This window comes from Thamnophis sirtalis, unplaced genomic scaffold (genome assembly GCF_051295495.1).
Source record: "Thamnophis sirtalis isolate CommonGarterSnake01/CBP01778 unplaced genomic scaffold, rThaSir2_p1.2 scaffold_10, whole genome shotgun sequence".
In the NCBI taxonomy this organism is placed as follows: Eukaryota; Metazoa; Chordata; class Lepidosauria; order Squamata; family Natricidae; genus Thamnophis; species Thamnophis sirtalis.
Window position 1 is genome coordinate 55,561,761 of NW_028261390.1, and position 15,520 is coordinate 55,577,280.

At 39.8% G+C, this 15,520-nt stretch overlaps 1 protein-coding gene across 1 annotated transcript; it reads left to right on the top strand.

Annotated features, from left to right (window-relative positions):
• The first annotated feature begins 1,451 nt into the window (after positions 1-1,451).
• Positions 1,452-11,225, top strand: LRAT (lecithin retinol acyltransferase). The gene is made up of 3 exons (XM_014067798.2): positions 1,452-1,557; positions 2,810-3,485; positions 6,010-11,225. The coding sequence occupies exons 1-3, from the start codon at positions 1,493-1,495 to the stop codon at positions 6,160-6,162; spliced, it is 894 nt and encodes a 297-aa protein (XP_013923273.2). The 5' UTR covers positions 1,452-1,492; the 3' UTR covers positions 6,163-11,225.
• The last annotated feature ends 4,295 nt before the right edge of the window (positions 11,226-15,520 follow it).

Consider the following 15,520-nt stretch of genomic DNA (forward strand, 5'->3'; position numbering starts at 1 on the left):
TATTATCCTTCATGTCTGCTGGAAAGAGAAAGAAGCAGGTTTATGGCATGTGAAGAGGGCCACTCTCCATACACCATATCATGGTGGGAAGTGCGTGCATGCTGATCCGCTTGTTCAGTGTCCTAGCATCAGGTCACTGTCTCCATGTGAAACAGCAGCCTGGATCAGTAGTGGAGAAAAAGAAAAAAGGTGAAAGGCTGAGATGCATCTTGGCTTCCTGCCTCCACTTGGTGGCACAGGGCAATTTAATACAAGCAGTCTTACTTTGCCTAGAAAACGTCCAAAAGGAATGCTTTGATGTGGGCTTGGCAGAGACTTTTGGGAGCAGACCACCTATATTGTCTGGTGGCATAGAACAGAAATGGCTTAGCATGCCATGTGGTAGCACAGTGCAACAGGAGTATTGAGTGGAACTGGTGTGAATACCTGTGGTTTTCTAGTACTCACAGTAGGAGTAGCTGCACCACCCACAGCCTCTTCCTAGCTTGGAAACATGGAAATTGAATAGCAAGCAGGGACTTGCCATTGTGCTCTCAAAGGAATCTATAGGTGCTCCTTGATAAAGTATATGACTTTGATAATGATAATGAATCATTTGCAGGCATTACTTGGTGCTATTGTTGATCACCTTTCACAATCATTTTCCTCTCTCCTTTCCCACCACTCAATGTCCAGATATTATATGTCTCTGAGAGCCATAATGGTAGAAGCAGCTTTAGTTTACTGATGGAGTTGAATATTAATTATCAGTAGAAAGATAAGCCAGTGTATGCATGCTGCAGTCAAAGTTCTGGCAGTAGTGCAGTCTGATGTAAGGCAAGAAATGGCCTCTGACATCTCTCATTTAGTTCCAGAAAATATTGAAAGGAGGGTGAATAACAGGAATCCAACAAGCCCCAACCACAATTTGAGTACTGATCACTAGGGCAGCATATTAGGAGATTCCAAGACTTGTCTTCCCAAGCATATACTAAGAATGCTACTGGACTGCTTGGCTAGCCATCCAAAAGTGTGGGAAACCCTTAAAAATGAGCATATTGCCTTTTAACAGATCGTTTGTGATAAGTTCAACTCCTCCCACAGAAGCCAAATCTTGCTTGCTCATCTGTAAACAAGATAGAGTGGTGCCAGATTAATTCTGCTCTCCTTTAAATTGTTTCAAAGAGGTCTTACATTATGTAAATACAATAAATGTCATACAATTTAAAAAGAGCCTGCCTCTTTCTCTCGTTCTCTCTCTCTCTCTTCCCCCAACTATTTGAATGAAGGAGAAAAAAAGAACACCGCCCCTTTCTTTTGTCCTGCCCCCTTCTTCCTTCAGGTTCTCGGGAAAGACTTTTATACTTCTCTCTCTCTCTCTCTCTCTCTCCTTTTTTCTCTCACCCACCCCCACCCCCACCAAAAGACTGAATTGGGAGACTTGGCGAACTAAACAAAGCGAGCCTGGCTGCCAGGAACGGTCTAAGAAAAAAGCCACAGGCTGATTGTGAGAATGAGGGGATTGTGCACTGTGGCGTCTCCCCCTCTGCCAGAATCTCAATCCTTGATGTTTTCCAGGTAAGATGAATGGCCCCCATCATCAGCATTTCCAGCCCCCAGGGCAGAAATGCAAGAGCCTCTTGCCATAAAGCTCAGATGAGAGCCAGGCTGGGGGCGGAGGGCAGAAGTTTTCAATAATCCAGTACAGCTTTTTTTTTTTGACAAAACTGAGGCTTTTGCATAATTAGATCAACATGTGATCCGCTTAGAAACACTGATTTTACCATGAATGAATGATGGCAAATGTCAGATTTTCCCATATATCATTCTGAAAGCTTAAGATAAGATTTCTTAGACTAAGCAACAAGTCCCAATCCATGCGCCTTAACATATGCCTTGAACATTTTATCAGCAACTGCAAAAAATCTGGAGTTACACAATGGCATGGAACGATTCAGATCCTATACTTATAAACAATCTAGCAAATCCATGGATATCTTATTGTTAGGGACTACTTAAGATTGTATGTATTTGGAGTTATCTATGCCTTTAATTATATATTTATAGCAAGTCTGCTTTTGGTTTTGTAGTAAAAACTGGTTGTCTTGAATATCATGAAAAGGGACCAATGTCTAGTTTTCATGTCACCTATGTATGATTTTACCTAATGCTAGTATTTTTTTCCCCAAAATTAAGACTGCTGACATAAATGTTCTCACTGGAGAATAAATATCAGCCACATACATTTTCAAATAAATTCCTCTGAAATTAATTTTATGTATTATATCGTAATTCTTCATTGCTGTTTTAATATGTTTATTTGCAAGTAGGTTCTGGTGAGTCCAACCATATTTACTCCCCAGGAAATATGCACTGGGTTCCTACCAAGGTTTTTAAATATTTTCCTCAAATGATTTTAGTTTATTAGCTCATAAATCATAGTGTAGCATTTGCATCAGAAGCTGTTATTATTATTATTGTGGCATGCCTGACATACATCTTTATCAATGACCAAATAATTCATTTAATCAGCACTTTCATTGGAAAAAAAACCAAATGATTTAGGTAGGTAATTTTGTTGTTAAATAACCAACAAATAATAAGGATTCCTATAAAAACTCAGAGAGCACTCAATGGAACAACTTGCCTTCAGAAGTTGTGGAAGCTCCATTACTGGAGGCTTTCAAAAAAAAGACTGAAATGGTATAGGGTCACCTGCTTGAGCAGGGAATTGGATTAAAACACCTCCGATGTCCCTTCAAACTCTGTTATTCAATGTTCTATATTTTAAAACTTTTCAAATAAAGAGCCACTTTATTTTGCTCCACAGGAACTGCCCACTTGCCTGTCTACCAATCAAAGCAGATTCAGTGTGTGGGATGGCCCAACTTGCCATACTAAAAAGAGACCAAACCAGAATAAATCAGGAGCAGCTCGTACAGCAAGAAAAAAAAACCATGAAAAACCCAATGTATGAAATAGCATCCCTGTTACTGGAAAAGTTACTTCTTCTTGCCAACCTTAAAGTTCTTCAAACAGGTTCCAGTGGAGAGGAGGAGAAGAGAAAAAAAGATGTATGTTGGTATGACTCTTCCTATTTCACACCCGGCGATTTGCTAGAAGTGCCTCGCACTCTCTTCATTCATTTTGGCATTTATTTGGGAGATAACCAAGTAGCACATCTTATGCCAGACATTCTGCCTGCTTTCACTAATGACCAGAAGTTGATCCAGAAAGTAGTGACGAATAAAAGACTTATCTTGGGGGTCATCACAAAAATGGCAAGGATCCGTGTGGACACAGTGGAGGACTTTGCTTATGGAGGCTCTATCCTGGTGAACAATATGGATTCATTGTTCAAAAATTGTATTCTTTGTAATGATGAAGTGGTCCACAGAGCAAAAAAGCTAGTAGGCACAACCGAATACAGCTTACTCTGGAACAACTGTGAACATTTTGTGACCTTCTGCAGATATGGCTCTCCAGTCAGCTTCCAAACAACCAAGGTAAACTGCCATTGTCCAAATATCCTCTGACAAATGGGGGCTATATCCTTGTTTTGACTTATGATGTGCTAGAAGGGGGAAGACCAAGTAGCTTATGTTTATAAACACTATAATATATATTTTAAAAGCACTTTTTCCTAAGACATCTTTGTTTAAAACAGAGGTTTGTCTAGGATTTTGGAGTGGGTGGATGTGGTGGAACCCCATTAATAACTGATATCTACCTAGACTGGCTTAAAATGGATTATAAAAGTCTAGAACATGTTTTACATTACCTATTAGATTCAAGCCCCAGTTTTCTTTGCTTATCCAAGAGACTAATATATGGATAGCCACAAATGATCTATGAACTGGGCAGAACTGTTGATGCTGCCAAGGAAGCACAATGATACTGGTGCAACTTTAATTCTTCAATGCCCTTATTTGAATACAGACGCAGGAAGAAAGTTATTCTGTTCATGCTATGTTAATTGGAGTATCTTCTGCTGAAGCATAATTCACTTCTGATTTCACAACTGGAAGAGGAAATAGTACAAAATTGTAATTACTTTTATAAGAGATAATTATCTCTATTTACAGTTTAGCAATATATTCTTGCAGAACATTGGCAATTCATTACTTTAAACTCTCTGGTCTCCCCCCTTCTCTTAAATCAAAGATTTCTTTATTTATTTGTTTATTATGAAATTTATTTGCTGCCCTTCTCGTGCCAATATTTATTGCGAGGGGCAAACCATTTCAGAAGAGAGTTTCAAAATCTTAATGGTTCCTTAATATTAATTCCTTAAGTCTGTGCAGTAATGAGGTATCTTTTAGTATTGCAAAAGTTTAAAAGTCCACCATTTCTACGAAAATAAATTTAAGGATTTGTTCATTTATTTTCCTATTGTGCCACAATTATTCCTCCAGGATATTGCTAAACTTAATGTGCAAGTAAAATTCTGCTGAGAATGCTTTATTAAAATATTAAGAGCAAAACTGAACTCTCCCCACACCGTACACCAAAATGAAGGCATGCTTGTGCAGGGATATGGACGGAAAATTTTTGAAAGGAAATACGTCCTATATTTAAGTCAGAAGCAAATAATTTATTTTAATGGAGATAGTGTTTCTGTGAAGGTAATTAGAACACATGTTTACATCTGTGCGGAATCACTTAAGTTATTGCATTTGAGTAAAAAGCTATTAAAGACATTTAGATTTTCCATGTTTCTATGAACTTATAGGAATTAATATGTAGTACTCTTCATGCAAAAATACATATTAAATACATACATACAGTGTCAGCAACTTTACAATAAATTGTTTAAGAAGGAGAAATTTCAGTTTCTCAATCATTAGAGATGATGTGACTGGAAAAGGATAACAGTACCTTTTATAACTAAAAGGTGGGACTGAAGAGTTTTTCTTGTCCCAATGAAACACCTACTGTTCAGTGTTATGCTCTACCTTTTAGAAGAAATAGTTGCTTTTATGTTGGTTACATTTTCAAATTAAAACAGAAGGGGGCGTGGGAAAGCACCACGCAGTGTTTTCTCACTGGTAAACTACCAAAAGTCCACAGGTAAGTAGATGCCAGAAATATAATTCAATTATCTGGAAAGCTAGGCTAATTTGGGAAGTCAGAATCTCAGAACTAAGATAAGCAGTACTGACAGTTGAAATGGCAACCCTCTAGGAAGGCAATATCTCTTCTGCCCTGCATTCAAAAGACCAAAACTTTGGGTGAAGAAATAAGAAATTATTATCTATTGTCCCTAAGGAGGAAGAAAATTCAAGAGAAATTCTCCTTCATCTTTTAATATTAAAAACTAAATCCATATCTTGTTTTGGAAAACAAGCAATAGCAGTAGACTTATATACCGCTTCATAGGCCTTTCAGGCCTCTCTAAGCGGTTTACAGAGAGTCAGCATATTGCCCCCAACAATCTGGGTCCTCATTTTACCCACCTCGGAAGGATGGAAGGCTGAGTCAACCCGACTCAGACAGGGAAACATGCTGACACTCAGTCTTGAGAGCCAAAATGCCCATCCAATATTGAAACAGCAGAAGCAAGACCCAAGTTAAACATTAACATGATGACATGACCTCCAATATGAATTTGAAACTACCAAAATTCTAGACACCTGAAAACATCACTGCTGGGAAGGAAAGATACTGGCAGTGGAGACATAGATTAGTTGGCAAAAATGAGCTAAAACTCACATGAAAGTTAAAAGAAAGGTTTCTACCATTCCATTTCCAAGGGGGAAAAGTTTCAGACTACAGTTCACATAATCCCTTATCATTACTTACGTTGGCTAGAACTGATAGGAAAAGCTTACAGTGCATGCATTGTTTCAATGTGTAAATTCTACAAGTTTATGCAAGGCTTCAATCTGCACATTCAAATGTGTAGGTTGAACCTGCACAACCTGCACATTTAAACATGGAAGTCATAAATCATGAAACAAAAATTTCCTCCCATGCAAGGGAAGGAACATGTTTAATTTTTTATTCTAAAGTCTTCTACTATCTTTACAGTTCTGTGAAACCGTGAAGATGATCATTCGAGACCAGAGAAGTGTACTTGTTTCGGCACTGCTGGGACTGATTTCTATACTTTATCTGGGTCTGGGACCTTCTACTACTCTTCCTACTATCATCATTCCATTTATGCTGTGGATGGCTGGTTAACGAACACCCTACCATTTATTGGCTACTAGATGACCCATGGCCTATTGAGTCCTCTTTTCAGAGATATTTTGCTAATAGCTAATAGCTAATTGAAGAAACAGAAAAGCAGTGGGAGCAAAAGCAACTTTTGGCTTCCTGCTGGCTTCCTGATTGACTTTGCTTCTGGGAAGCCAGCAAGAAGTGTTAGAAATCACAATCACATGACCACGGCAGCACTGCAACAGTCACAAGTTGATGAATACAACTGAAGATCTTTGACATTTTAATTCCATGGGAGTAATGGGTTTTTGTATGTTGTCCAAATTAGAAAATTTGAAGTAAGTTGCTTCAAGAACAGTTGCTTCAAAAATGGTTGCTCTATGATGCAGCATTTTGGTCAATTGAAGGTTACAAATAGACAACACAGGAGAGTTTTAGTAGTATTTAGATTGTAAATAGAATGTATCATGTATTTATGAAAGCTCAAACTAATAGTATTATACAGTGAAGAAAATATGAAATAATTAATACGCAGCATATAGAATACAGTGAACAAGCAATAACTTGTGGAAAAAAATTCCAAGCAATTTCAGGAATGACCATATTGGGTTTATTCCCAAGGAAAGATGATTAATATGCAGTTTTACACTCAGCATTACATTTTAGAAAACTTAATGAGGGTGATCTCCCAAGTAAATTTGCATAATTTCAAAGCTATTCTGCTTTGCATCTTTTTCTAATTTCTCTCTCAGTTTACATTCACTAACTGTATTTTTATTTAAATGGAATAACTGCATCCTGATTGGACTTGAGATGAACAAAATATTTGCACCAGAAAGGTCTTTGCTATTCCTTGCTAATGAAATCCAATATAAATCAGTCCAAAGGGCTTCCGTAAAATAAGTGACAAGCAAACTACTGGTAGTGAGAAAGATATATGCAGTTATATCCTTTTGGAATTTCCCCCGCACACTATAGACAAATAATTTTCAATCATGGGAAAGGGTGCACAGACATTATCGTGTGTTTGTTAGAGCTGCCATTAAATAGGACAAAAAAGGTTATCCAAGTTTGAGGGATTCTGTTAAAAAGACATAAATGCCTAGCTTGATAAGACCAAATGTTGCTGGTTTTTTTGTGGTTTAGAATACTTGCCATCATGGCAATAAGCATTAATTTATGTCCAATTAACATTCATATAATCAGGCTGCACATGCACTCTTTCAGATTTACAGTTTCCTTTGCTTCCTGTTTTGAGACATTTCTAACTGTATTGGGACATCAGAAATGTAATAATTTAGTCATGTTCTATAAAATAGAGGTACTTTACATTTCAGTAAAATGAGTTGATTTCCATGCTATGTGCTACAATTTCTCCACATCCCATTATTAAATGTCTTTATGGTACAAAGTCAAAGAAAAACAAACAAGCATATGATGCTTTAAATTTAAACATGATAAAATTATGTATATTTTTTTGCCTTACTTCATTGCATTTTTATATAATTCCTGTCATCTGTGAAGATGCTGGTAAATGCCTAAATAACTATGATAAATAAATAATAAATCACCTGCTTTGCTGATGTTCTAAGAAATAGAGTGGTAGGTAGTATGTGACATACATTTATACCCATTGCTCCTGTTGGAAACTGAATGAAGTTTCTGCTTTGTGACTGTGGTCTCAGATCCTACTTACAAATTACACCAACCCATAGGTTGCACTATGAGTTGCTTGGTATGGGTAAAGCTACTTAGAACTATCAAAAGTGAAATGTTTTTTGGTTGTATAATTAATGTATATCCCACAGATAGACATCCATCCAAACAGCTAATGGTCCAAAGATATCCTCAGATTCCTAATGACAACTAATGAAAAATGCACTTGACAGCCTACTTCTCAATGTTTGTTTCCAAAAGAGCAGCTACTTTACAAATATTAAGCCATCTTCATGAAATGTATGCATTAGAAGTTCAGAAGGTGCATATGTTTATGAATTTTACAGTGCAATGTTTTCTCTAAAGCATAAGCTACATCATAACCATGTTGTATTTTGAACATGCACAAATACTTGTTTAAACATGAGACCAATATGTTAATATTTTTAAAAAGTGGTTCATGCTGTCTGTACATAAATGCAACCTACATCTATGGAAGACATTTTAACCAAATAAGTAGTCCTCAACTTATGACCACAATTGAGCCCAAAATTTATGTTGCTAAGTGAGAAATTTGTTAAGTGAATTTTGCCCGATATTATGAGCTTTTTTGCCACATTTGTTAATGATTCACTGCAGTTGCTAAATTAGTAACATGGTTGTTAAGCGAATCTGGTTTCCTGATTGACATTGCTTGTCAAAAGATCACAAAAGATGATCACATGACATCAGGACACTGCAACTGTCATAAATGTGAATCAGTTTTCCAGCAACCAAATGTAAATCATGTAACCATGGGGATGCTACAAGTCATAAATATGAAAAATGGCCATAAGTTACTTTCAGTGATGACATAACTTCAAACAGTCATTAAACGAACTGTTGTAAGTCGAGGACTTACTTGGAAAACAACACAGGACTGCAGGGGTTTGTATAATGGATACAGTTTTAAGTGGGTTAATTATAACTAGTTGCCCTCTTGCATATTATCTTCTTTACTCCAATTGCAAACCATCTATGGGAGAAGTTACACTTTGGACAAGCTGAAAATAGTAGCAATGGGCAGCCCAGCCATGTTGTGCTAACAGCAAGAGACTCCCTTTCTCTGGTGAAATTGTTCAAAAAGTTATTTAGAAGAATTTCTGAAATGAACAGAAAATGTTGGCAAAGGTTATGGGTATTAACAAACTCAATAGAAACAAGGGTGAAGAAAAAGGTTGCTGTTCTGGAATATAAAGGAAAGCTGGACCTTTGTTTCCCAGACTCTATAAGCCTGTCATCTTCCAAACAAGACAAATGACCTCCATCAATAATCCTGGTAGCTCTTGCTGAAATAGGAGATCTGCTTGGTCCCAAAATATACAATCCTCCAACGTGGAAGAGAGAAAGAGAGCAAAGGACGAGACATTTGTATGGAACTGACAAGAGGTGCTTTTTTGTAAAATAAATTGCTCATTTGCATAATGCAAATCATTGTAAACTTTAGTCATGCTGTCCCAGATGATGGAATTAATTGGGATCAATTTGTCAGCCAAAATGAAATCAAAATAATCATAAAGGAAACACAATTGGTTTTATAGGTATGATTTATCTTCCTTCTTCAACACACATTAGTGTCAGAACATAGTGCTTAATATTATCACTCATGTTCTTGATTTATACAAAAAATATATTCTGTATATTAACTAAAATTTAAGTTAACCAGTAATAATTAGTCAGCCGTAACATGTAGTTACATATATGTATAACATGTAGTTATACCCCTACTTTAACACTCCCTTTAGTAGGAACTATTAAAACTTTGGTACAATTTAATATGTACAAACATTTTGTCACTTAATTTGAGATGAAGAACGCCATTTTTTTCCTTTAAAATAGTTACAAATTTCTAGGTAGTTGAATGAATAGTAAGCTGAATCCGCAGTTAAATTAGTTCTGAGCAGCCCAGCAAGCATTAATTAGCCATTTCATTAATTATATATTTCTCTGATTATCTATTCTCCTTCCCTATGGCCTTGTCAGAAGAAAGCCATTTATCACCATTTTGCTTTTGCATCAGACAGCCCAGGAAAAGGAAAGCTGGAACAAACCTATCTTAGTGTCAATTCATCATTTCTATGTAGTTCTTTGATAACAAATTGATAATTGGCAAGGCCCACATACAGAAGGGAATCCTTAATTAACTGCTCAAGCAGACGCAAATTAGGGAATTGACCTTGCTATGCCAGGAGTTTAAAAAAACACTCCCCAAAACCTCTAGCACATCCTGGGCAGGTCCCATTGTGGCAAGTGCCCTGAAATTCTTTTCCACAATAACTTGCATGCCAATTTGACTGAGGGGGGCAGGAGGATGTCTACTACAGTAAACTCCCATCAAATTTAAGATCAACAAATAGGAAAAAAGAGAATATATCTTTTTCAGTTTCTCTCCCGTTCTCCAACTGTACTGTATATTGCAGTGGAATCCATAATTTAGAAATTAGGACCTGGGTATCAGTTTGCTAGTTGCTGTATTGTACATTATTTCCTTGTTTTACTTCCTTCAAATGCTTAAAATTCTTTCTGCTGTTTTCACTAAAGAAGTTGATTTCTTTTTCCTCCCTAATAAATGTTCTCGGAACATTTTCTCTGAATGAACATTAACATATTGAGGCAAGTGGAAACAAAGCAAGTCCTATGTTAAACTTCTACTCTGCAGTGTTCAGTATTGATTACTGTATGACTTATCCACATGATACCTTGGTCCTCACTTCAAATAGAGACATAGAAGACTTTAAGATGACCATTTATTCAGAATCCTGATGATGACACCCTTTGTCTCCCTTCATTCAGGTACTTATAATAGTGTTGGCAAACCTTTTCAGCACCAAGTGCCAAAACGGGAGCGCGCACGCACGCACACACACACACACACCAGTGGTGGGATTCAAATAATTTAACAACTGGTCCTCTGCCCTAATGACAGCTGGGTAGGCCTGGCTTGGTAGTCTGGTACTGGGTGGGTGTGGCCAACTCAATGTCACTCAGGTCAATGGGCACTTCGCCTTAGCTGTTACAATGTAATAAGGGTTAAGCGGAGAGGCAGTTTCTGTAAGCAGGTCAATAAAGATTAGGCTAAAAACACCACCAGAATGTTTCCTTCCTGCCTTCCTTACAGGATTAGCCCTGTAAAGTGGGGAAAAAACAAAAGGAGATTTCTTCCAACAATCGGTTCTCTGAACTACTTAGAAAGTTACCAACTGGTTCTCCCGAATAGGTGCGAACTGCCTGAATCCCACCACTGACACACATGTGCCAGAAACCGAAAGAGCAGCCACCCAGTGCACATGTACGTACCGGGAAGATGATCTTCCGGTTTCTGGCACATGCATGTGCACGTGGACAGCTTCTCTTCTGGTTTCTGATGCTCCCACGCACGGGAAGACCAGTTGGCCGGCGCACCGGAACCTGGAAGAGCAACAGGCAACAGCTCGCATGCCCAGAGAGATGGCTCTGTGTGCCACTTCCAGCAGGCATGCAATAGGTTTGGCATCACAGACTTATAACGTGTAGGATCAGACAGTACTAAACAACCAAATCATGTCTACTGTCAGTCCAAAGGACGTCATATAGTGATCCCCACCAGATCTGAGGACAACAACAAAAAAGAAAAGAAAAGAAAAAAGAAAAAGCTGGGATTTTTTTGTCACACTTTACAGAAGCAGTCCAAAGGACAGCCTCCTCTGGCATTGCCCACTAAACAGTGTTTGGGTATTTATATAGCCCTCCAGTCTGAAAACAGTTCCAAATGGAGCAAAGTTTCCTTTCACAGGGTGAAGCAAGTCTGTTTTGCAAGAGTCCCAAGAATCCTTGCTACTATTTCACAGCAAAAGGGCTGGGCCGGATACAGATGCCAAATGCTTTTACAATTATTGTTTTAAAAAAGTTGTTACATTTTCTTTTCTTTTTTTAAAGTTTTCATTGTAAATGCAATGTGAGAAATAAAAGTGTTCCTCTTTCATGTATTGTACATACTAATAATAATAGCCTGTAAAAGTCCTTATTTTTAAAATTAGGGTGTCTGGGTCAAAGGAATGTTGTAACCTCTGCTACGTGCAGCTGCTTTGTAACTGGACTTTCGAACGTACTTAGTGTTGCTTTTTCCTTACATTAAACAAAATACATTACATTATAAAGCCAGTATCTAATGAATGGATTGTCCCGGATGATATTTAGTATGTATGTAGATAGCAAAAGGGTTAAACACTGTAAAATACTGAATATAAAGTCGTTACTATTTTTACAATTAAGACCCCTCTTCTATAATGAAATTGCATGAGAGCTGCTTCCCGCTCTTGTGCCATTTTGTTTAATCAGAAATATGACCCGGTATTTAATTACTAGCCCAGATCCATGGGTAGTATAGCAGACACAAGCAACCTATAAATCTCAGGTATATTATTTGCAACCATTGAAGCCTCCGAGACAGTCAGTTATTCCTTCTTTCTGGCCACTCAATCAGTGAGTAGATCAGGAACAGATAATTTCCATTTCTGGCTCCAGAAAATCAGAGACTTCGAGCAGAATTCCCTTTCCTCAGCACTTCTCTCTAGATCTATGGTATCTTAAAACAGTACTATCAGTAGCAGAAAACTATTATTCTGTTCCTGTCAACTACCTGATTAGGTTGATCAGCTTGCTAGCAAGAAAGATAAATAGCCTATAGCAGGAACCAGTCCTAGGTATATAGCAGTGTTGGCGAACCTTTTCAGCATCAAGTGCAAGAACGGGAGCATGCGCGCATGCATATACGTGCCGGAAACCAAAGGGGCAGCCACCCGGTGTGTATGCGTGTGCTGGGAAAATGATCTTCCATTTTCCAACACGCGCATGTGCACTGGCCACCTGGTCTCCTGGTTTCTGGCACCTATGTGAGTGTGAAGACCAGCTGGCTGGCACTCATGCGGCACCAGAAACCGGAAGATCATCTTCCTGGCGTGTGCATGTGCACCGGGCGGCTGCTCTTCCCATTTCTAGCACGTATGTGCATGTGCACACTCTCCCGTTTCTGCACTTGGTGCCAGTTTCTGGAATTCCCACGTGCGTAAAAAACAGCTGGCTAGTGTACTGGAACCTGGAAGAGCAACGGGCGATCGCTCACGTGTCCGGAGTACATAGAATTGGGTATATAGAATCCTTTGAAGGGAAGAAATAAGAGTTTTGTTCTCTTCCCTCCTAATATTCATGCTCAGTGTAGGCAAATGTGTTGTGTGATACGTAGATGGGTTTACATTTATGTCAGGATATACCTCCAACCTGGCAATCAAGGTAGTCCTTATTGGAAGTTCTTCCCTACAAGAAGAAACTAACCACTTGTTCACTTGTTTAAGTGATGGAACAGGTAGTGGACATGAAAGAAAGCTTTCTGTTGCATCTCTGTGCCAAGGATACGCAGAAAGTGGGATACCAGAAGAGGAGACCTCCTCCTTTGTGCACTGCACTCTCTAATAAAAGAAAGATCCACAGTAGCAAAGGCAATCAGGTACAGACTGGATATCTGTTTCCACAATTACCAGACAACATTATCCATAGGTATGATGCCTATCATTTATCATATATGTCATATAAAATAATGCATACTGATAATTATATTTCAACATAACTGGAAGGGACTAGTTAGAGTCTTTGAAAAAAAAGTTGGAAAAAACTTTAAGACAATGCTTGATGAACAGAAATAAGAGATATCAAGTTTCCTTGATCTAGATTTCGCATATAAAGAAAACAATTAAATTCAGATAGCATGATAAATTTCATCTTTTTATTTGCATCTATGACTAAGGTAGGAAAATTTTTGTTTTATAAATCATATCACTCATACAATTCATACCATAAAATAAACAGCGTTTTTTTAAAAAAAACCATCAATCAATGTTGTTATTAAAAAGACTGAGAGGGGATTATTGTAGGATCCAATCTGGTTGGTCACCAGAACCAGAGTTTTAGTCTTCCAGGCTCTGAGACTCATGCTGGATGGAGCCCATCCTTAGGGGACTTCTGTCTACAACAGCGGTCTGCAACCTTAAACACTCAAAGAGCCATTTGGACCGGATCCCCACAGAGAAAAAAAGCACTAAGAGCCAATAATTTAATAACCAGTGTGACTGAGTGGGCATAGCCAACTCAATGTCACTCAGTCCCATCCAGTCACATGACCCCACCCTCCCAAAAGCCATGCCTACCCAGCCAGTCATTAGGGCAGAGAACCGGTTAAGTTATTGGCCCCGCCTCACTTCTTGCCATACCCGGCCTTGGGTGTGTTCTTCACTTTTTTCTCTCTGTCTCTCTGCCTTTCCTCTCTCTCTCTCTCTCCCTCCCTCCCTCCCTCTCTCTATTTCCCTCTTTCTCTCTCCTCCCTACCTACCTCTCTCTCTCACTGTCTCTCTCCTCCTCCCTCATCTGTCTCTGTCTCTCTCTCACTGTCTCTCTCTCTCCCCCCCCTCTCTCTGTCTCGGTTTCCCTCTTTCTCTCTCCTCCCTACCTCCCCCTCTCTCTCTGTCTCTCTCCTCTCTCCTCCTCCCTCATCTGTCTCTGTCTCTCTCTCACTGTCTCTCTCCTCCTCCCTCGTCTCTGTATCTCTGTCTCTCTCTGTCTCTCTCTCCCCCCTGTCTCTGTTTCCCTTTCTCTCTCCTCCCTACCTCCCTCTCTCACTGTCTCTCTCCTCTCTCCTCCTCCCTCGTCTCTGTATCTCTCTCCCACTGTCTCTCTGTTTCCCTCTTTCTCTCTCCTCCCTACCTTCCTTCTCTCTCTCCCTCACTGTCTCTCTCCTCCTCCCTCGTCTCCGTATCTCTCTCTCTCTCTGTCTCTGTTTCCCTCTTTCTCTCTCCTCCCTACCTCCCTCTCTCTCATTGTCTCTCTCCTTCTCCCTCGTCTGTCTGTCTGTCTCTCTCTCTCTGTATCTGTGTGTGTGTGCGTGCGCGCGCGCGTCTGCATGTGTGTGTCTTCTCTCTCTCTCTCGGAAAGCCGAGGCTGGGCCAACCCAGCGAGTTCTCCTTGGGGCTCTTCGCTACTCCTTTTCTTTCTTTTTGGCAACTTTTTGGAAATCTGGGCTGGGGGGAGAGCAAACGCAAGCTGTAGCAGAGGCTTCCCCGAAGATGACCCTTCTCATCCTTCTCACATGACCCCCTGGCCAGTTGTGCTGGGGCCAGGAGGGCATGCACAAGCGGGGAGACCCTCAAGCGAGTGGTTGGGCTCAGGCAAAGTGCAGCAAAGGCGAGCGGAGTAGGCAGGTTGACCGACTAATGGGCGAGCATCTTTGGCAAAGGCACTCTGGTTTTCTCCAAGCCTGACCCTCAGGGTGGGCATGCAAGCTTCAACGGGGCCAACCCTCTTTTTCTGCTGCCCTGAGCTTCTTTACTCAAGTGACCAAGGCATGCAAAGGCCGGAAGAAGTGCCCATGAGACCCAACAAGAAATGAGACCCAGCTGCTTCTCCATCCCCTGCCATTGCTCTTACCTTCTCAGGCCAGGCAAGGAGTGACTGGGAAGGGAGGGGAGAGGGGCGGGGCCAGCCATTGGTAGAATCAGCCGGTTTGCCGAACTGCAGAAGTTTACTGGTTCGGCAGGGAGACGCAGCAGATGGATCAAAGAGCCACATGCAGCTCCAGAGCCACGGGTTGCCAACCCCCTATCTACCAGAATGCATGCTTTATGCCTGTGATGGTGAATCTATGGCACGCATGCCTCAG

What these genes read in the sequence shown, in the direction of transcription:
- LRAT (XM_014067798.2), top strand. Translation starts at nt 1,493, where the DNA reads ATGAGGGGATTGTGCACTGTGGCGTCTCCCCCTCTGCCAGAATCTCAA. An exon ending in CAATCCTTGATGTTTTCCAG is followed by an intron (nt 1,558 to 2,809) that starts GTAAGATGAATG and finishes TTTGCTCCACAG; the next exon opens with GAACTGCCCACTTGCCTGTC. An exon ending in TCAGCTTCCAAACAACCAAG is followed by an intron (nt 3,486 to 6,009) that starts GTAAACTGCCAT and finishes CTATCTTTACAG; the next exon opens with TTCTGTGAAACCGTGAAGAT.